Source organism: Sciurus vulgaris (assembly GCF_902686455.1).
Source record: "Sciurus vulgaris genome assembly, chromosome: 9".
Classification (NCBI taxonomy): domain Eukaryota; kingdom Metazoa; phylum Chordata; class Mammalia; order Rodentia; family Sciuridae; genus Sciurus; species Sciurus vulgaris.
Window position 1 is genome coordinate 23,965,210 of NC_136469.1, and position 22,221 is coordinate 23,987,430.

Consider the following 22,221-nt stretch of genomic DNA (forward strand, 5'->3'; position numbering starts at 1 on the left):
AATTATTACAGTCTTTGCTCTTGATTTAAAAAAAAAAAAAGAGAGAGAAACCGTGCAGTACACACATTGCTGTTATGAAAAACAGCCTCGATCAACATCATTTCAGACATGGAAAAACCCCTGTTGCCAGTGCAACCGCAGAAAAGATATTTCCTAAGGGATCACACCCCCCCCATTTAATTAAATTCATTTAACTGGTGATGTAATCCCAAGAAACATATACTTTAGCAACAAAGGAATTGCAGCAGAAGTACTGGAAACCATCTGCTTATTTAACTAAGCACAGACAAAAAACAATTATTTTCCTCTTAGACAATAACTGATGGAGTAATGCTTATCAAAATAAATGATTAATTAGGACATTGTATTTTTCAAATTATAAATTAATAAACAGGAATCTAAGAAAAATAATGAGTACCAAATTTCTTGCCAGTAGACCTCAAGAAGAGTCAAAGACACACTTGAAGTCCATTAACATTTTGGAAAGGGAAAATGGGCAAACATGTTTTTGGGGCCACTTAAAGTGTTTTTAAGTAAATTTAAATTCAACATCAGTCCTGGACCTTCAGATATTGGAAGGCAAGCCAGTGCAGTGGTACACATCCAGAATTCCAGCTACTCGAGAGGCTGAGACAGGAGAATCACAATTTCAAAACCAGCCTCTACAACTTGGCAAAATAAAAAGGTTTGGGATCGTAGCTCCGTGGTAAAGTGTCCCTACATCCCCAGTACTGGGGGAAAAAAAAAGGAAAGTGTGTCATACTTTATATTGCTCATATTGCTTCCATGTTTATGTATTTGTTACTCCCCTATTTTTTTAACATTTTATATACATATATATGTGTGTGTGTGTGTGTGTATATATATATATATTATTATTATTATTATTTTTTTTTTTTAGTTGTAGGTGGACACAATACCTTTATTTTACTTTTGTGTGGTGCTGAGGATCAAACCCAGGGCCTCAGGCATGCTAGGCGAGCGCTCTACCACTGAGCCACAACCCCAGCCCATTACTCCCCTATTTTTTAAGCCTGTTTATTTTGCATTATGGTTTTTCAATCCAAAACCATTGGGATGAAGGTGGTTTGTTAGTTTAAAGATCAAACTAAAAACATTTGGTATTCCCTGTCCACACCACTCCCTCACCAACCTGTTGGGTTTGATGGGCAGGTGAGTGGAGAGGAGCTGCATTTCAGAGTGCTTTAGAGTGGTGGCATCGGGGCGAGCCTGAAGGAAAACAACTGAAGATGATTGCCTGAGTTCATACTTTGTCCTTGGCTGTCCCGGATTAAGGCACAGGCCAAGTAGAGGAAACACAGGAGAAAGAAAGGCGGAATCCTAGACCACCAGCAGTAAAGAGCTGCTCCCTCTTAGCCGCACTGATGCTGTAGGTTGCCAGTGAAATTGTCACCAGCTTGGTAGCAGAATTTCACAGGATTCAGGCTCAGAGGAGGCTGGCTTGACTCCTGGTGTGAGGCAAAACAGAGTCAGCTATAGAGCTACAGGGAAAAAGCTAAATTTAAAAGAGAGGGAGAAACGGGGAAAGGCTTCCAGATGCAACCCCCCCCCCCCCCCCCCCCCCCCCCGTAAGCCTGTCTTGGGACGTTGAGTCACTGCTTTTCTGCAGCTGGGTGGTGGAAGCATTGGGCTGATTCAGCGGGAGCCTTGTTAGCATCCCGAGAACCCCGGAAGGAGCCCTGCTGGTCATTGGTGTTGGACAGTTGCCCCAAGTACTTCTCCAGGCATGCGTGATTCCCTCAGGTCCAAGTTTGTTCCCAAGGCTCTGTCATGGGTGCTAGGTGGTCGGCTCCCCAGAGCCATTGAGGAGCTTGGCTTAGGACCGCAAAGGGCTGTTTGTGGGAAACCACAGCGCCCTTTATTTTACAGTAAGAAAACACCAGACTTGGACTAGTGTTGTCGTTTCAGAAATCGCATTGTTTGCCCTGGTTTGCCCGCTGGCGGTGGGCTCTTCAGGAGAGTACATATGTAGATTCTGAAACAGAAGATTTTAGAATTAAAACTGTGATAAACTGATTTATTTCCAATTATTTTATTATTAGAGATTTTAAAACTAGTGCTTATTTAAGTAGTAGGGAGAAGGTAATCCTAATAGGTTGCTCAAAGTCATGGAAAATTAAGTTTTAAATCCATAGACTATAATGAAACTTGACTGGTAAATTCCTAAAAGCCCATAGGTTTAATGCAAGAGATTCTGAAACCTCCTTTCTTACTAATTGTCCTGTAGCTTTCAGATGTTTCCCATCCTGTAGTGAAATTGAAATGTGGAGGTCCCCTTCTGGCAGACAGTATGGGAGTGGGCCTAAGTGCTGTTCTGATTGTTTTTAAAATGGCGTGGTCCAAGCCAGCTAGTGGCTCTGCTTACCTGGATGTGTTTCTGCAGAAGTTTAGAAAAAGCTGCCAGTAGTAATGCCGTGTTATGAACCTTAATGACACTGAAGTCATTAAGGTTCCCGGAAATGGCTGCAACAACTATTAGTGATGGAAAGCATTTTTCATAAGACTTTTAATTATTAAGACTTCTGGGGACTGGGGTTGTGGCTCAGTGGCAGAGCGCATACCTAGCACATGTGAGGCACCACATAAAAAAATAAAGATGTCGTGTCCATCTACAACTAAAAAAAATTTTTTTTTTCAAAAAGACTTCTGTATAATTAGTGCTAAAAACTTGGGTGAAACTTCTGAATGTTAACAAGATATTGCATGTAATGTTTAATAAATAAATAAAATGGCGTGGTACTGGACGGGCTGACAACTCCTGGAACCTGGCATGTAGTGGGTGCTTCTCCTCCCACTGAATTGTCATTAAAAATGGAGAAGGTTTTTGGAAGGTGATAATCTTCAGAAATCGTACATCAAGACTGGTGTCTGTAGTATCTAGTCTTTTGATGTGGAGGTTAAATGGCAACTTGACGTCTTAGTCTGAGCCCAGAAGAGAATATGTGTTTTAAGCATGTAATTTTTTTGAAACTTTGTAGCTGATACTCCCCCACCTGCTTACCTGCCTCCGGAGGACCCCATGACCCAGGATGGCTCTCAGCCAATGGACACAAATATGATGGCGCCTTCGCTGCCCTCAGAAATCAGCAGAGGAGGTAAAATGAGTTGCTGCTTATTCCCCTTTTAGAGTTTAAAGTTGATACATCCAAATGTTACTTTCTCTCACAAATTTATTAATCTTTAAAAAGATAGCTGCTAGAGAAAGGCAGAGCACAGGAAGAGAAATTGGATGGAAAGCATTCTGTGGATAACACAGGTGCCTCTTTAAATAAGAGCAAACACTGACTTTTTAACTAATGGAGGCCCGAGTGTGGCTGTGCACTCGTCTCTTCAGATCCGGTACTTTGTCGTTTAGAACTGGCGATGAAAGGAATGCTTCTGCGTGGACAGGGGAGCTGAGCCACAGTGGTGCAGCACCACCAAAGCGGAGTTCCACAGGCGATGTTCAGAATGGAGAGTCCACGCGTGCAACTGGCCTTCCCCAAGGCTTCTTCTGTGGTTAGAATCGATGTTCATAAACCCCATCTGTTTTCTAGACCATATTTATGTCTTGCTGAAACCGAAACTAATAGCATTTGCTATTAGTACATTCTTGCTGAATTTATTTTTGACTTTATTACCAAAAGAAATCGAGGCACACGCATTTCCTCTTCTCACCTGAAGAGCTAAGCAGAACTGGACGTTTCTTTCCTTCCTTGGTGAAGGGTGAGTCTCTGCTTCCAGCTCTGTGTTATTCATGGCAGTTACTGAGAGGACGGTGCTATCCTTCTTCCAGGTTGACAGTGGCAAGTTGAGTAGGCTTAAGAGAGCAGAGCTCAGGTGAATAAGTGTGGGAGGACCCCGAGCATCTGTCGTAAGCCACAGCCACACTGCTGGATAGAAAGAACCCTTCCCAGGGGCATCTCCAGAAGGGCTTCACGGGCGCACCCACATACCCACAGATTGTTCAATCTGTATAACATTTATGCAGATGGAAGTTAAAATGCAACTTGATTGCTAGATTTTAATTGAAGTTAAAATGCAACTCGATTGCTTATTTCATTAGCACTTCTTTTTTAAAATAGGAGATACCTCAGACTTTTGTCAGAGTTGCATGTATTTTTTAAGGACTTAAAAGTTTGATGATAGCTGTATAATACTAGGATGATAGCTGTGTGTTGCTATACATTTACCCAAACCCATACAATGAGCAACACCAAGACTGAACTCTTAAGAGTTAGGAGTGTAGCCAAATGGTAGAGCGCTTGTCTAGATTGCTCAAGGCAATCAAGGTTCCGTCTCCAGTACCACACACAACCCCCCCCCCCCCCGCCCCATATAAATGTTAACTCTGGGCTTTGGGTGATAATTATGTGTCAAAATAGATTCATAGGATATAACAGATATACCATAGTGTGGGAAGCAATGCATAGGGACATATGGAAAATCTCTGGACCTTGTATTCAATTTTTCTGTGAACCTTAGAAGTGCAGTGTAATTAATTGGGATGTACTACTTTTAAGCAGTAAAAATTTTTAATCATTTTCTTTTTTTTTCTTTTTCTTTTTTTTTTTTTTTTTTTTACTGATTCTGTGTTTTATGGTACCTGACCCTCTCTAGGACATCCTATCAAACATATAATTATAAGTCAACAAATAAACACTCTGATTTGAAAAATATACTTTATCTCACATGGTTTTGAAATTTGGAGAATAGGCTAGAAGGAGAGAATGGGCATAGTAGTATGTACTAACAGGATCCCGTGGGCCCTGTGCCCATTGTGGATAATTTCAGGAAACAGACACAGATTTAAGAATGTTCCTTTTACATAACTTAAAAAATTTTCCCCATTGGCATAAGTCTACAATTGGTTAATGTTTTCATAAGGAAGGGATACTGGTCTTTTTCTTGCTGTCCTCTTTGGTGGGTTTCCTGGAGCAGGATTCAGCAGACTGCAGCCCGCGTCCCATTGAACCTACTCCTGCTTTTGTAAATAAAGTTTTATTGGAGCGCAGTTGTGCCAGTCATTACCTATTATCTAGGACTGTTTTTGCACTACAAGGGCAGAGTGGAATTATTGTAATAAAGATTGTATGGCTCACAAAATATTCTGGTATTTTTATAGAAAAATGAATTCATCCGCCTCTGGTCTAGACGAATAGTATTTTGAACAATCTTGGAAGCTGACAAAAAGAACTGGACATTGGAACCATCTTTTAAATTGGGCACTTGTAAATCACTAAAATTTTGCTCCATGAAATTAGGCAAATTGACATGGCAGTGTTGCTTAGCAAACAGAGAAGATAGTGTCTATTTTCAGCTGATCTGTATAAGCACATAAAGCAACTAATGTGTAGGGTTTTTAGCGATCATTTTGCTTGTTTCCTTTACCAGAGTCTAAAATAAAGTGCATTTTAATATGTGTGGAGGCTGATGGTAAGAACACAGAGGTTCTTCTCCCTTAATAGTTATAGCCCATGCCTCTGATGTGGATTTTCTTTCAATCTTTTATGATTACACACCCAAGACTTCATAAACCTCAGATCATTATTTATTGGTATGCTGGAAATACTATGGTTTTGTATTCCTGGAATCTCTAAAGCAGTTGTACAAGAAGCTTTACTACAGAAGGAACTTATCTTTAAAACCTTTTAGTTGCAAGTGTTTAGAAGTGTGTTCTGTTGGGAGACTTGTTAGTCTTAGGAGATTTGACTTAACAAGCTGCATCCTGTCAGTAAAGTTGGGTAATTTCCATTGTTGGCCCATTCTGGGAATGGAGAGACAAAACACACCTGCTCTGCAGGACTTAAAGCAAATATAAGGAAGTTAGCATGAAATCTGGATGCGAGAGATATGATTCATTGTGTAAGAATGGCCAGCTGGCAGGATTTCTTCCTGAGTTTGAGAACTGGAGCAAAACTGGAGCTGTGATCATAATTGGCAACTTAATACGAAATAAAGTCACTTCTTATCAATAATTAAAAACTGATTTTCATTGCTTTGAAAAAGCATAGGTACACAAGGCTTTGCCAAAAGTGAGCCCTTTGTATGCGGCACTCTTGGCATGTCTCCTGGCCTCTGCTGTTCCTGCCTCCTTGTTTTTTCACTGGCCTCTTGTTGCACTTCTTTAGATGGGGATCCAGGGGCCAGTGGTGGGGTGATTTCCATTTCTGCATATTAAAGAGCAAGTAGCATATTGTGAGTATTCAGCAAATGCTGTTGCTAGGCTTTCTTTCTGATAGTAATTGGAGGAAATGTGCTTTCCTTTTAAAGGTGACCATCACACTTACTAAGAAGTACCTGCTTTAGACCTCAGGGAATACCTTCCTGCAGTAGGGACCACAGTCACTCTTCCACGATCCCGAGCCAGGTTTCTGATGCAGTTTCAGTTTTTGAGAGCCCAAGGCACAAACTTGGGTTGATGGAACCTTTTCTGTTTTACAGATGTTCAGGCAGTTGCTTATGAGGAACCAAAACACTGGTGCTCCATTGTCTACTATGAGCTCAACAATCGTGTGGGCGAAGCGTTCCATGCCTCCTCCACAAGTGTGTTGGTGGACGGTTTCACTGATCCTTCCAACAATAAGAACCGTTTCTGCCTTGGGCTGCTCTCCAATGTTAACCGGAATTCCACTATTGAAAACACCAGGCGGCACATTGGAAAAGGTGAGTCTTCGCTTGAGCCCCGCAGATGTTTATCTTTCCTATCACCGTTCTCCCGGAGGAGACTTGGTCGTTCGTTCCTGTAGCAAACACCAGGTCATGTTCAGGTGCTGCAATTTTTTTTCAAATCTGTATTACCTGGAAGTTCTTGCATTTAAAGACTGTGTGGTCTCCTGACTCCCATTCTGTTGACGTGAATTATCCGAAATCATGATTTGCTGTTTTAGGGTACTGTGCTATCTTGTTTTGCTATAGAGTAAAATGCCTTTTTATTTTAAAAGATTCAATTATTTAGTGGTGATATGAGTGAGACAGTTCTGTAACTTTTAGATGTATGGTAAGATTAAGCGAATGACTAATGATATGTGGCTATTAGGGGGCCTGGTTTTCACTGTGGAATGAGGGACACACACAAAAACATGGAGGGCAAGAGATGACCCATGAGCTAGGTGGAGTTATGTATCATAACCTTAATAATACGATCATGGACACGCACACATGTGTTTATGTTCTCATTCATATGGAAATCTGTGGATACATGTCTGCACGCATATGCTTTCTGATGTGTGTGACTGGAAGGGCCAGGAAATAGACATCAAATAGCAACAAGTGCATCTCTGGCCCCAACTATAACCTTTAATGCCATTTCCCAAAAAACTGGGGCTCCTTGGAGAAATGGTCAGCTCCCAGCCAAATACAATGAGCCTCAAGCATCTCATTATGGCATCTCATTATGCTTATGGGGTGCATCACAGGAGTCAGCTTGAAGGGGCTTCTACTGCACAGCTCTTGGGGTGAGCCCAAATGCAGTCACCCCTTGCTATATCTTGTTCAGGATCCTCGAAGGTACTAAAGCCCATAGGTGCTCAATTATCTTGTATAGGTTGGTGTAGTATTTGTAACCTACACAGTCCTCCTGTATACTTTAAATTAAATGCAGCATAATGCTGTGTAAGTAGCTGTTATGCTGGTTGTTCAGGAAATCATAACAAGAAAGGAAAGTCTGTACATGTTCAGTATAGGCACAGTTTTAAAAAAAATATATATTTTTCAGCCTATAAATTCAGAACCAACAGAGTACCTGGGGGCAACATAATTAGGTACAATAGGGAATTTTAAACCACCTAAAAACAATACTGACATATGTCCTTGCCAATAATAAATAGATGAACTAGTGAATTAGGAAGGCTTTTTGGTATAGAGAGCTAAAGTTGGAGAAATAGCAATTTGCAAGCATCCTAGTGAGGATCAAGCAAGAATCCTCAATGAGGGCTAAATACAAAGAGAATTTTTTATGAGAATCAGGATATTTGCATGATCTTTCAAGTGTCTCCCCACAAACAACCTACTAGTCACAAAGGACACTAGAAGGCAGTAATTACACAGTGGAAAAACTATATAACTTGTATTTGTAATCACATAATTGATCCCCCATCTTGACTGGGGAATCAAAATTGTCATCAGCAGTAAAGACCTCCATATACCTCCAGATGTGATACCCTGACAAGGCCATAGCAATCACCAGGGCAGGATTCCAGTGGATAATGCAAACCTGAGCCCCATTCTGCAGGAACATCAGGGAACCCCCAAATGATGAGCATTCTATATTTAAGAGAGTAAGGAGTGACTTTATTCTCCCAAAATATTTGTGGGGGAGGAGGGAACAAGTGTAGAAATGATCCAGATTAAAAGAAGTTAAAAGACAAGGCCACTGTGTATAACACCTGATGGCAGACAGGATCCTGTACTGGCAGGGGGAAATTATTATAAATGACGGTGTTGAGAACAGCAGACAAAACTGGAATAGGAATGGTAGATGAAAGTATCATATCAATAGTAAATTTACTGGCATTGCTAACAACTGGTGGAGCTGTCTTGCTTGGGAAATACATACTTTTAAGTACTTAAGGGTAAAGGATCATGATGCAATAGTTCAGAAAGACATTATGTACATGTGAAGATATCTGTCGGCTCTCCATCTTCCTATATCTAAAGCAATCCTGTGTCATTGTGTGGTGGGGCAGGGAGGATGGTGGAGAGGGAGGGTGCAAACGATAAAGGAAATGAAGCAGATTGTCACAGTCGGTTACTCTGGGTGATGGTTATGTGGTTGCTCCGTATTATCTTTTTGATCTTTTTCAGACTTTAATATAAATTTGAAATTATTTTCAGAGTTAAAATGTGTAAAAAGAATGATCTATGAAATTTAAAACAGTAGACCAGATAGAAAGATTATGCAATGGATATTTGAAAGGCATTTAAGACAAAGTTTTAACATTCTAGAGGCAGGGGAACCCAACAGTCCTTAAATAGAAACTGATAAATATCTCCTTAATATGAGTAAAAGGGGGGGAAAAACTAAACAGTTTTAATGATGAAATGCTAGAACCTAAATTCATAATATCCATAGATAACTCTGTATGGTCTGTAAACCCTTGTAATTTTCTATAAACACATTCTGCATTTGGGATGGAAGGATTTAATATTAATTAAATTCTAAGGTGACTAGTCCCCCAAAGTAGTAAAAAGCCATTGTACAATTTCCTCTTAGAAAATTAGGATTCTGGGAATGTCATTACTTAAAGTTCTTCCAGAAGCCCTGAGTAGTGTGCTCAGAATTTCAGATGATGGAAGTAAGCCAAGATTATCATGATTTGCAGATGATATGATTGATTTAGATAACATTCATGAGATACATTCTTGAAGTAATGGGTAGGCCAAAAGCTCTTGATGTATCTTGTCAAATGATTTCCAGAAAGCCTAAATTCACAGTCCCGCCAGAAGCACACTAGCCTTCTCCGTCACCTGTGCCCATATCATGGGTGAGCTGTGTCTGTTCACATGAAACTGTTTACCTAGACGCCCCTGGAGAACCTATTTTTTTTTTAAATTGTTTATTTCCCTTAATCTGGTGATATCCAGTTAGAAAGTGTAAGGGACGGAAAACTCCCAGTCCTACTAGCTACAGAAAAAATAAATTTCTTGAAAATAATCTGAACTGTAGTGAATAATATTATATAACTTTACAGAGCGAGAAAGAAAATTCGAATAAACAAGCAGTCTGTGTTCCTTAAAGGGAATGCTTAATATTGTGGAAGCATTTTAGGATATTTGCTCTTCCTACCTTAATTTGTAGTTTAAAGCAAACTAAACTATAATGTGATGTTTTTCTGAGAATTGAATAATGTATTCTGAGTACTACCTTGAAGAATAAAATATGAGAGTAGCTAAAAGATTTAATGGAAAATAAAAAATTGTTGACGTCGGGGTTAATAAAATGTTACCAAACAATATGTAAGTCATAAACTAAACAGGAGAATAAACTCAGGCTATATAAAAATTTAAGTTCGTTAAGAAGCATAACTAATCAGGAGAATCTTCTAGCAGTCCTCAATAACACAGTCAGCTGTTGGGAAGTGGGGAGGGTCTAGACCTCATCCCATATATGCAAATGGATTATTGAATATTGTTTCAAAGGCAAATAATTAAAAAGCTAGAAGAAAATGTATTTGATCAAAGAGATAAAAAAATTTTCTAAGCATAAAAAGCAACCTAAGAGATTTGAAAAGGATTTCAAACTTCTTTAGGTTAAAAAATATATCATGAACCCAATTACAAAACAAAGAACTAACAGGGAAATAAGATATAAATTATTTATATTCTACCTCTATATGCACAGCTCATAAAAAAATAATAAGAAAGCTAGAACCGCAGTAGGATAAATAGGTAAGGACATGGGCAGTGAGTTCAGGGGAGAAACACAGAGGGTGAATGGACTCAGTGACATATCCAACCTCACACACAGATTAAAACAGTTACACTATTTTTCAGCAGTACATTAGAAAATTTTTGCTTTTGTTTAAACTCAGATTCAGTTCTGCCGTGGGTCAAATGAGGAAGGCACTTACACACTGCTGGTGAGGGTGTAAATTGATCCAAGCATTCTGGAAAGTCGTTTGGCAAAGTGAGTCAAAGCCTTCGATCCAGTGCTTTAACTTCCAGGAATCTCTCCTAAGGATATTATTAAAAATCACCCAGAGACATTTATCATGGCATTGTTACAGCAGCAGAAAATCAGCACCAACACAATGGTCTGCTAATGGGAGAACTGTAAAATAAATGTTTAGATCCATACAGTCATGCAGGTACTTTAAATGTTTGCAAAGAAAGCTTAACAATACCCAAAACTGAATCTGGTGTTTCAGACTATTAACAATTATATCCTCTGTCACTGATGAAGTGACATTTTCTGCTTATTTATATTTTGTGTTTACTTTCTAAATTTTACAAGATGAAATTTATTATTTTTCTCATCAGGCATGAAAGTCTTTCTCTGAAGTTTTTACTACATCAGATGAAAGATGGGTTTCTGCCTCAGCAGCTCTTTGTTACAGAAGTCTTCTGCCTTGAGTGTACATGTAAATACAACACTTAATATTTTGGATGGGACAGTCACATTAGCAGTGACTAAGCCGTGCAGCTACCTGAAAAATGGATTATTCAAAGCCACACAGGCTGTGACTACTGGGTGGCTTGTGTGATCTCCCTTAACGGCATGGGACTTTGTCCGGGGGGCCCTTTTCCCCCTATTGCTTCTTTTAAAGACTGAGTAGTGTCAATTTCCTACACTTCTACTACTCTGGGTCTCACAGGAAGAAGTTTGCAACAGTTGGAAGAAGTTTGGGGCAGTTTGGTGAGCTATTATTTCACACAGGATGACATTTTTTTAAATTTTTCACTACCTTGTATCTCAGCTCTCAGCAATGCTTCTTCCTACCACTAGTTTTCTAGTTCTGCTTTTCTTGATCTCCCTTCTCTGGACTCTGCTGCAAGATAAATGCAAGAGGCACGTGGTGAATACCTAGAAGATACCACTACAGAGCCCAAGTTTTATTGTACTATATCTTTAGAGTGAGAATACATGTTCAGCCATGGCCAACTGAGGCATTAATGACTTATCAAAATGAACTGTGTACAGTGGCACCTGCCTGTCCACCCCAGTGACTCGGGACCCTGAAGCATGAAGATTGCAAGTTCAAGGCCAGCTTCAGCAACTTAGCCAGGCCCTATGCCACTTAGTGAGACCCCATCTCAAAATTTAAAAAAAAAAGGACAGGAGTGGGGTAGACTGAGGACTTGGCTCAATAATAAAGCAGGCTTGGGTTCAATCCCCAGTACCCCCCCCAAAAAAAAAACCACCCAAAAAGCAATTTTTATACTTCATTATATTTTTATACTTGTTCTATTTCCTAGAAACTGCCTCACTGTGCTTATTGACATGTGAACATTGTATTAACTAAGATGTTACCAGTTGCACCAAATTAGAGAATATCTGCCTGTGTTGCCAAAGTTGAAATCCATATCAGTGTACATTTTTAGGTCCAGGTTGCACAGGTGCCTCTCAGCTGTGAAAAGATGGCGGTAACTCAATGGTCTGTCTTCCCACAGGAGTGCATCTTTACTATGTTGGAGGGGAGGTATATGCCGAATGCCTCAGTGACAGTAGTATCTTCGTGCAAAGTCGGAACTGCAACTACCATCACGGATTCCACCCCACGACTGTCTGCAAGATCCCTAGTGGGTGCAGCTTGAAAATTTTTAATAATCAGGAATTTGCTCAGCTGTTGGCACAGTCAGTGAACCACGGTTTTGAGACCGTCTATGAGCTCACAAAAATGTGTACTATACGCATGAGCTTTGTGAAGGTGAGTGAGCTGGGGTTGCTCCAGGTTGGGGGTGACATCTTGCTGTGCCTCGTGGCAGTGTATCATGTGTCCTCCCTCCTGATACATGTCAGTCATAGAGGGCTTACTGATCTAGGGATTTTGAAACCTTAACCAGAATGTGAATTTCTAAGAAAATATCATTGGGACCTAGGAGTGCTTGTGTTAAATAGCAATAGCTATTTGACTTACACTGATAGTACTATTTTAGTTACTTTAATGTCATTAGAATATATTATAATTTAATCATATCATTTAAGTATGTGGTTGTATTATAAGAGCAATTGAATACATATGTCCACCTTTCCTCTTAGTACTTTTATGATTATTTTAGTACTTTAATGATAGTAACACTTGTTACTTTTGGTTCAATAATAAGCATGTGATCTTTTTGTAAAAATAAAGAGTTCGTCACGCTGGAAATCATTTTTGATTGGCCAGGTTTTTGTTGTTTTAGTGGTTCTAGTCTACCTTGTACTTTTCATATAATTCAAAGTTTAGTTAGGCTCTTGCTCAAAGATGGATACCTTAACTTTGAGTGTGTATTATAAATTTGAGGAGAAGATTAAAGACATGCTTGTAATAACTGGTTGGTCTGCTGCCTCATCTTCTGCCTCTGAGAAATGAAAGTTTTTAAGGTGCCATGGAAATATGTAAAAAAAAAAATCAAATTTCTGATTAGATTTCATGAGTTCGTGACTTATTCTAGAAACTGACTGACTTGTCTCTGAATTCTCAAAGACAAACATTTATTCCATGTCACTCTGAGAAACAAACTAATTACAGACTGGGGTGAGGCAGTCACCCTCTGTGTTGTCTCTTCACCTAGCTAGTTGTTAAACCGGTTTTGTAATGCGTTTATTACTGAGGATGATTTTGGAACCTTACTTTGTTCGTCATCCTTTACATGAAACATATATTTTCCCAAATATAATTTTTTCCTACCTTGAGTCATCTTAGCAGACTTCCAATATGCTTTCTCAAAATACAGTTCAGTGGGTCTTTGCAACCCAAGCTTGGCACCTCTTTAATATTAAAAGGGGGTTTTGTTGGTTTTTTTTACACCTCTCAGAGGTTGACTTATAGGTCATGTATATTTAAGACTACAAAGACCTTTTTGGTTCATTTTTAACATTCACTGTTTAAATTTTTGACTTGGCATTTTGGCTCAGGTGATTTTTAAAATAAGAACAGGGTCTTGCCTTTTTTGTTTGTTTCTTTTTATTGTTTTGGAGCAAAGAACAGCTCTCAAGTGAAGGGATACAGGTTCTCCTTCTAGCTGCCTTTGCCTTTTTTTTTTTTTTTTTTTTTTTTTTTTTTTTTTTTTTTGCAGCGTTGGGAATCGAACCCAGAGCCTTGTGCTTGCAAGGCAAGCAGTCTACCAACTGAGCTATCTCCCCAGCACCTCTTTTTTTTTAAATTTTGAGATGGGCTCTTGCTAAGTTGCTAAGGCTGGCCCTAAACTTGTGATACTCCTGCCTCAGCTTCCCAGCTTGCTGAAATTACAAGTGTGTGCCACCCTACTTGACCTCTAGCTGCCATTGTAACTGTGTGACTAAAGTGCAGGGACTCTTCTCTGGGCCTCATGTTCCTTACCTGTAAAATGAAGGTGGATGGAGCAGGGACTGTGGTAATTATTCTACAATCCCTTGTGAGTCTATTATTATTGAAGGACTGCTCTGGAAGAATTTATGACTCTAATACCCCAATTAGCTGCCTCTTCTGATTCATTTCATATTAATTACCCAATCAATTTTAACTATTTCACTTTTACAATTGTAATAATGTACTTTTACACAAGAAAAAAAACCTTTTACACTAATAGAAGGTATTTATAACGTACAGCTATACATTCTAAATTTGTCAGATTTCAGCCAGAATTCTACCACTATTCCAGAGAAGGAATACAAAGATGAAAACAACCTACAGTCTCTAGCTTCGGGATGACTGTGGGCTCACACATGTAATGAATTCAGCATACAGTGTGCAGAGCACCAAAGGGTTCACACCACATAATGGACGTAGCTGGAAAGCTGGATTTAGAGAGTTGAGGATGCACAAATCTTACTAAAAACTCTTGCTGACATTGTAAGGGATCCTCATATATTAGCAGCAAAACCATTGCAGATTGTTCTTTTGTTGTTGTTGTTCTTTATTATCACAGTGACTGGACACTTCACCCTCTTCTACTCAGCATCTTGGAGAAATGATCTGGAACATTAATATAACCAACATTAATAGCCAATCTTGCACCATTTTTAAGCTGATCATTTTAGAATGGTCATATAAGGCATATATTTCATAAATTATTTGCACCTTAACCTCTCCCATATCTAAAATCCAGATCCATTCGGTTGAATACTTATTTATAGAGCTTCTGCTTTGTGCCAATAACTGTGCTGGATATTGTCCCTGCCCTCTCAGAACCTGCTGTCTGATGGAGACAAACCAACACATTACATTTAGCAGTATTTTGATGTAGGTTCAAGTTCAAGCACAGAGAGTTCACATATTAGCACGGTCTCCTGAAAGTCCTCAGACTCAGATGTACTCCTCAAAACTGCTTGATAGGTAGGTAGCAGAGGGGAACCCAGCCTTCTCAGATACGCCTCAGGAAACAGGGATCTATCAGAACTTCATGCTCTGTTATCCACTCACGCCAGCAAGTTTGTGAGCTCTGAAGCAGTATTGTTTTTCTCTTTATCTTCTGTGGACTTTAGGGTCCTGATTCAGTGATTTCGAAGTTGTCTGGCAAGCTGCCTTCTTATACAAATGAATAATTAAATGTTTAGTGACTAGGTGTCAGTCACAACTTTGGGGATATCCTCACGTGCACACCTGCCAGTTTTGCTTAGAGATTGAAAGATCAAGAGGTCTATGTTGATAGGTGGACAGGTAAAAAATGGTGTCAGTGTCTGAGGAAGGCTTTTTCTTATTTTATTATTGATAAAGGTGCAGTGGCGAATGCCTGTAATCCCTGCCACTAGGGAGGCTGAGGCAGGAGAATCAAGAGTTCAAAGCCAGCCTCAGCAAAAGTGAGGTACTAAGAAATTCAACTCAGTGAGACCCTGTCTCTAAGTAAAATACATAATAGGGCTGGGGATGTGGCTCAGTGGTTGAGTGCCCCTGAGTTCAATCTCCATTACCCCCCACTTCCACCCCCCCAAAAATTGCTATTACCTTCCTATCAGAATGGAATAGGAAATGAAAATGAAAGTTACAAAGTATCTTTATTAAGATAACCTTATAATGTCTTTTAAAACTTTCATTCCCCAAGACCAATAATCCTTAATCTGGAGTCCATGGATGGACTTCAGGTGGCCAGCACCGTTTCCCACAGCTTGCCGGCCAGATGGTGTGTACGTGTGTGTGCATCTTCTCATGGGGACAGTCTGTCGCTTCAGTCAGCCCCTGATTAGGTGAACTCCTTTCACTTAATAAGTTGAGCACTGAGTTAAACAAGTCAAATGATCCTGCTGTTTTTTTTCCAGGGCTGGGGAGCAGAATACCACCGCCAGGATGTCACTAGCACCCCCTGCTGGATTGAGATACATCTGCATGGTCCCCTCCAATGGCTGGATAAAGTTCTCACCCAGATGGGTTCACCTCATAATCCTATTTCATCGGTGTCTTAAATGGCCTCAGGCTTCTGCCTCTTGAGAACTATTGAGCCTTGCATGTACTTGAAGGATGGATGAGTCAGACTCGATGGAGAGCTGACAAAGGAGCCTTGATAATACTTGACCTCTGTGACCAACTGTTGGATTCAGAAATTTAAAAACCCTTGGTAACATACTGTTGATATCAAGAACCTGTCTAGTTTACATTGTAACATTCTCTTGTAAAATCAACTAAAATGCAGACTTTTAGCAGGACTCTGTGTATAGTTAAAGAAGAGATGGCCAAGCCAGGGACAAATTATCTATGAGAAAAAAGTGGTCCTAAGAGATTCTTTTGTGTTTGGCACTTTAGGGTCATCGCTGGGCAGAAGTTTAGCGTTAACGGTTAGTCATTCTGAAGTGTGTTTTTATCAGGTTTAGAGCCCATGTTGAATCTTCTTTTCATGGGTTTTCATAATTTTTAAAACTATTTGTTTAGTCATGGTTTTTGTTTGTTTGTTTTTAAGTAAAGATTAATCTTTATGATATACATAGTAATCTTTCTAAAATTGTATGCTGACCATACTGCTGTCAGAATAATGTTAGGTATATGCTCTTTGCTAAATATATATGTACAGAATATTTGAAAGTTAAGAATTGATTAGACTAGTGAATTTAGGAGTATTTGAGGGGGTGGGGGGGAAAGGGGAAATGACAATGGCAGATGTAGAATATACTGTAAAAATTCAGTTTGTTGCCTTAAAGAAACAAACTGATGTCTGAATTTTTGCTGTGTTTCAATTTTTTAGAGATTTTATCTTTTTTTTTTCTTTCTTCTATTCATCCTCTCCCAAAAAAAGCATTATGCAGCTGGTTAATTCATATTACTGTGAGAGCAAATGAATAATTCCTGCTATTCTGAAATTGACTGCCTATGTATTTCAATACCAATTGTATGGAGTGTTTGAATTTAATAAGCAGTTTTTATGGAGTTTACAGTACAGAAATAGGCTTTAATTTTCAAAATGAATTGTTTGCCAAACCTAGTAACTGTTAAATATTTGGAGGATTTAAGAACATCTCTGTTTAAATCCATTTCAAACTTTTTTAATTTTTTTGTACTATGTTTGGTTTTATTTTCTTCTGTTATCTTTTATATTCACTTATGCTCTCGTACATTGAGTACTTTTATTCCAAAACTAGTGGGTTTTCTCTACTGGAAATTTTAAATAAACCTGTCATTATTGCTTACTTTGATTAAAAATTGGTGATTTCCATTCTTTACATATTAGATTTTAGGGTAAGATTTGCTATTCTTTTGAAAGTTTTTTTTCTCAGATATCCTCTGCCAATTAAAACAAATCAACCAAATTACTAATAAAGAGAAATCATGCAAAGAGCAGTAAGTCAGAAAAGAAAGAACAGGTAGAACTCAAAAAATTGAGAGAAAACTAGCAGAATGTAAATGTGCACAACTTTCCATGTGCAGAAATACAGCAGCCAGAGTTATTGATTGGTGCCATTCAGTCAACCGAAAACCGGTTTCTAACCTCAGATAAAACTAAGGGTGACTGGAGGCTGTTATGGAGGGCGGGGGGGGGAAGGGTGTTTCTCACAGTAACAGGAGAAAATTCCTGCTTTTGCAGTTCTCTTGGGTTTGGGATGACTCCAGCCTCCTCCCAAAGGAAAAAAAGAGAATGATTTTGTCCATGAGGGACACAGATTTTGTGGACGCTTACATTCTTTCCTGACCAGGTAGATGCCACTCTTTCTTCTTCACATTTTCTTTCTTTCCTGGAGGTGGACCAGACCTAAAATTTTAAGATTCTTTCTCCCATTTTAAACGCAGCTTAAAAGAAAAAACAGCCCCCCACATCCCCATACTATGACCAAACAAGAATTTCTATTCATTGTTGTCTCCCAAATCACTATAGAGTACAAGCAGAGAAAGCCTGGCCTGAAGAGCCGGGTGACAGCAAACCCACGCCCATCTTTGCTGAGCCACTTCTGTGGACCTGTTTCCTCATCTGTTAAGCAGAGATAATATAGTTATATCCTTATCACAAAATTAAGGTGAGGATCATTCAAATAAAAATATGTATAAAAATATCTTAGAAATATAGCTGCCAGGCCAGGCAGAGTGGCACACACCTGCAATTCCAGCATCGTGGGAGACTGAGGAAAGAGGATCAAAAGTTGAAGGCCAGCCTAGGCAACTTAGTGAGATCCTGTCTGAAAATTAAAAATAAAAGGTCTGGGACTGTAACTCGGTGACAAAGCCCAGGAGTTCAATCCCCTGGTGCACACACACACAAATGGCCGACCCTAGAACTACAGCCTCGCTTTAATAGAATTTGACCTCCAACCATTTTCTCCATCTTTCTGCACCTGCTTCCTCGGGTGTGAAATGGAGGCAGAGTTTACGTAATGGAGTTCTGAAGATTTAGGTCCATCCATGCAAACCACTTAGAACCCCTCTCATTAAATCTGACTGGGGCCGCTGGGGTCGTGGCTCAGTGGTAGAGCACTTGCCTAGCATGTGGGAGGCACTGGGTTCGATCCTCAGCACCGCAAAAATGAATAAAATAAAGGTCTATCCACATCTAAGAAAATATTTTAAAAAAAGAAAGTTAAAAATCTGGCTGGGAAGACAACTCAAAGGAGCTTGTTTCTATAAACATTTGATGACGGTCCAACTACCTTGTCACCCAGGAGCTTTTAAAAGGAAGGAAGAAAACAGCGATTGCTGGGTACCCGCAGGGCTGCAGGCAAGAGCACGGGGTTGCCAACACTGTCCCTCGCCCTCATAGGAACGTATGGGAGACTACTCTGACCTCCACTCCTCTTAGTCAGCTTTCTGTTACTGCAACAAATACCTGAGACGATCAGTTTACAAAGAGGAAAGGTGTGTTTTGACTCACAATTTTGGAGGTTGCAGTCCAGGATCAGGCAGGCCCTTTGTTTGGGGCCCCTGGTCTGAGGAGAGGCATGCATCATGGCAAGAGTGCTCACCGCATGGCCAGGCAGCAAAGGGGAAGTGGAAGTGGAAGGAGCCCCACTGTCCCTTTCCAGTGCACACCCCCAGTGACATAGAGACACTCACGAGGTCACACCTCCAAGATGGCACCCCTTCTGAAAGCACCAGCCTGGGGATCAACTCTTATCAACTCTTATTAGGGAGACCATTAAGATCCCAACTGTAACAATGCCTGTGGATTTTTTTTTTTTTTTAAATAAATATAACTGAGAAGGTGACTAACTTTTCCAAACTCATTATGTGAGAATCAGAATTTCATTTCGGATCTGACTTTAAAATCCAGGGTTAATTTTATATCCTACTTTTCTCTTATTAGTGTGCAGCCATAGAAACTTACAAAATAAGACAGAATAAAGAATAGAGGAAAGAAGAAATAGTCCCGACTTTGGTTGAGTGGAGATCAGTAAAGTTTTACAAAGGAAGAGGCATTAACGGTTGAGCTTTGAAGGATGGGAAGCATTTTGATAATGGGAGAAACTTCTGGGCAAGAGAAGGATCTGAGTAAAAGCATTTGCTTTTGCTCAGACAGTATTTTGTTTGCTATTGTTTGCTATGTCCCAGTATCTACACCCCAATTTCTAAAGACTGGCCTCCAATCTGAGATTTATCATACCATATGATTTGATGTCCCCTCTGGCCCCTGTTGGGTGATCAAAGCAGGAGCTGGCTCTTTGGAAATTGGGATTGGAAATGAGGGAGAAAGTTTTGTCTCCGCATGGCTGAAGATATGATAAAACTTGGGAACTGTCCCCTGCCACCTCTTTTTATGCCTAGACAGAAGGAAGAAGAGACAGGGGTCTTAGGGCAACCGGGTTCCTAGGTCTAAGATTTAAAAAAGCCCTCCCACTTGTCTCTTTTTCACTATGCACAGATACACCAGAATCTTCATTGATAATCCCCTGTTGCTTAATGTAGTTTGATTTAGGTTTTATCTGCAGCAAATGAGGTTTAAGTAATAAAATATGAAAATATTTGACTTTTTTTTAAAAGATAGGCTCTTTTAAATAGGTCATTTTCTTTTAACCAAAACAATACTTGTTCCATAAAAATTTTTCAAAGTACCAAATTAACAAAAAGAAAAAACTTAAAGTTGCCTGCCTTATCCCCTAGATAAATGGATTTATCCTTGAGCTGAGCTATTATGACAACCTGGCACAAGGACAGTGTGTTGGGGGAAATGCAGGCCTAGAAGTTCCTGTCATCTCATTAGCACAGGGTGATTGCTCCCTTCATTAAATAACGATCCTGTGAGCCACCATGGTAGATGATAAAAGGGAACAATTCTCCGGTCCTGCCTTCCAGCAGCCTGCACTCTGATGGGAGAAGCAGATGAGAGAATGATGTCACGATGCCATGCTAACCAGGGCCACAGAGGGTGCATAACCCAGTCGGGAAGAGCAACTCGCCAAAGAGCTAACTAGGTGTTGTGCAGGCCAAGGACTTGTGGGAGAAATGTCTACCAGGCAGAAAATGCAAAGGCCCAACCAGGAGACCCAGGTGCGGTTGGGTAATTCAGTGTAGCTGGAGCGTTGGGCAGTGGAGAAGGGGCCAGGTCGTTAGGGATCTTAGGCGTGTTATGCTAAGGAATGGGATCTTTTATTTCCCCTATGCTTCTAGATGGTTGAGACTAAACAGGGCTTAGGAGAGAGCCTATAGTGAAGTCCTCACATAAGAAGCAGGAGGCATCTGACAGAGCAAGAGTCATAGCAGAAGCCAAGGGAATAGTTTCCACAGGAAGGTTTGATCAGCAGCATGACCAGCACAGCACAGAGAAGAATGAGAATCTAGCAAAGGTGTCAACTTGATAACTAGGACGTTTTTAAGGACCTTTAAAGTTTTTGAGGGGTGGTTCCCAAAGGCAAAGGACAAGGGTTCAAAAGTCTGGGCTGAAAGAAACAGAAGCAGAGAATTTTGACCTCGAAGTTTATTGGTGAGAAGATGGAGGATACTCTGTGGTGTCTGCAGAGATGTGTGGAGAGGAAGGAAAACCGTGTTAGAACCAGGGCCTGTGAACACCCCTTCAGCCCCCTGGTAACAAGCCAAAGCACTGCCCAGCATCTCTGAGTGCATCTGAGGTCAGGTGATGGCCCTTGAAGTGGATCCAATCCCCAGAGTCATATAGGCTGAAATTGGGGATCAGAGAAGAGGAAAATGGTCAAGGCCCTAGGGTTGAAGATGGACAACATAGTCCTGGGGAAATTCTATCAGACTAATGCCCGTCACTGCCATGGTGGCCCATTGGCCCAGGCTAAAAATCAAAGTAGGGACTCCAAGGCGGAAGGGATGAGAGCAAAGGGCATGTTCACTGTGAGCAGCCACAACCGTCCACTGCGATTTCCCCCAGAGAAATCTGGGAATGCAGGAACCTCCAAGATGACCAATTGTAAGCCAGACCTTCACAAGGGGTGCTGGTAAGTAGCAGCGACTTGTGAAAGTCCTTGGAGGAGAGAAAACTCAAGGAACCCAGGGCAGCTGGGAGGAGTAGAGTGTTGATGTTCATCACTACACCACTAGATGGCGCTCAGGCACTCAGTGAAGAATGAATGAATGGGTGAATGAATGATAAGGTGTAGCCTGATGGACCCTGAAGCCATTGAGGGCAATACAGGAGACACTGCCAAGGTTACGGTAGCATTGAGGTAAGGGAGGGACAGCACCACAGTAGTAAAGAGAAAAAATCAAACCATCCAAGAATCCAAAAGAACTTGGATCTGAAAAGGAAGATGAACAGGAAAGAAAGCCAGGGAGTGTCCATGACAGCCATCAGTTCATCCTGGGGTCGGACAGAGGGCAATGGGAAATTCCTTCATTGATCTTCTACCACCTGTGTCTTTTAAAAATTCCCTATACCCAAGGATTTGGAAGGATTTCTGAAGAATTTCTAGTTTAGTTCACTGAGACTGTAGTAGTGTTAAATGAAAGGAAGTCAGGAAAAAGGAAACAGGTGTGGGGAGAGACAAATGAGCTGGATGAAGCACCCTGATGAAGAATTTCCAGGGTGGGGCTGGGGCTGGGGTTCAGTGGTGGAGCACTCGCCTGGCCCGTATGAGGCACTGGGTTCCATCCTCAGTACCACATAAAAAAATAAATAAATAAAATAAAGGTATTGTGTCCATCTACAATTAAAAAAGAAAAAAAAAATTTCCAGGCTGGGACAAAGGATGTGGCTCAGTGGTAGAGCACTCACATGAGACCGTGG

General features: G+C 40.3%; 1 protein-coding gene across 3 annotated transcripts in view; it reads left to right on the forward strand.

Annotated features, from left to right (window-relative positions):
* The window catches only part of SMAD1 (SMAD family member 1), a 71,577-nt gene extending 54,341 nt beyond the window's left edge, over positions 1-17,236 (forward strand). For all 3 annotated transcript variants that reach the window (XM_079154122.1, XM_079154123.1, XM_079154124.1), the window contains exons 4-7: positions 3,000-3,116; positions 6,445-6,666; positions 12,112-12,368; positions 15,878-17,236. In XM_079154122.1, coding sequence (XP_079010248.1) covers positions 3,000-3,116; positions 6,445-6,666; positions 12,112-12,368; positions 15,878-16,021 — 740 coding nt within the window. In that variant the 3' untranslated portion in view covers positions 16,022-17,236. The remainder of the gene's footprint in view (positions 1-2,999; positions 3,117-6,444; positions 6,667-12,111; positions 12,369-15,877) is intronic.
* Positions 17,237-22,221: the final 4,985 nt, after the last annotated feature.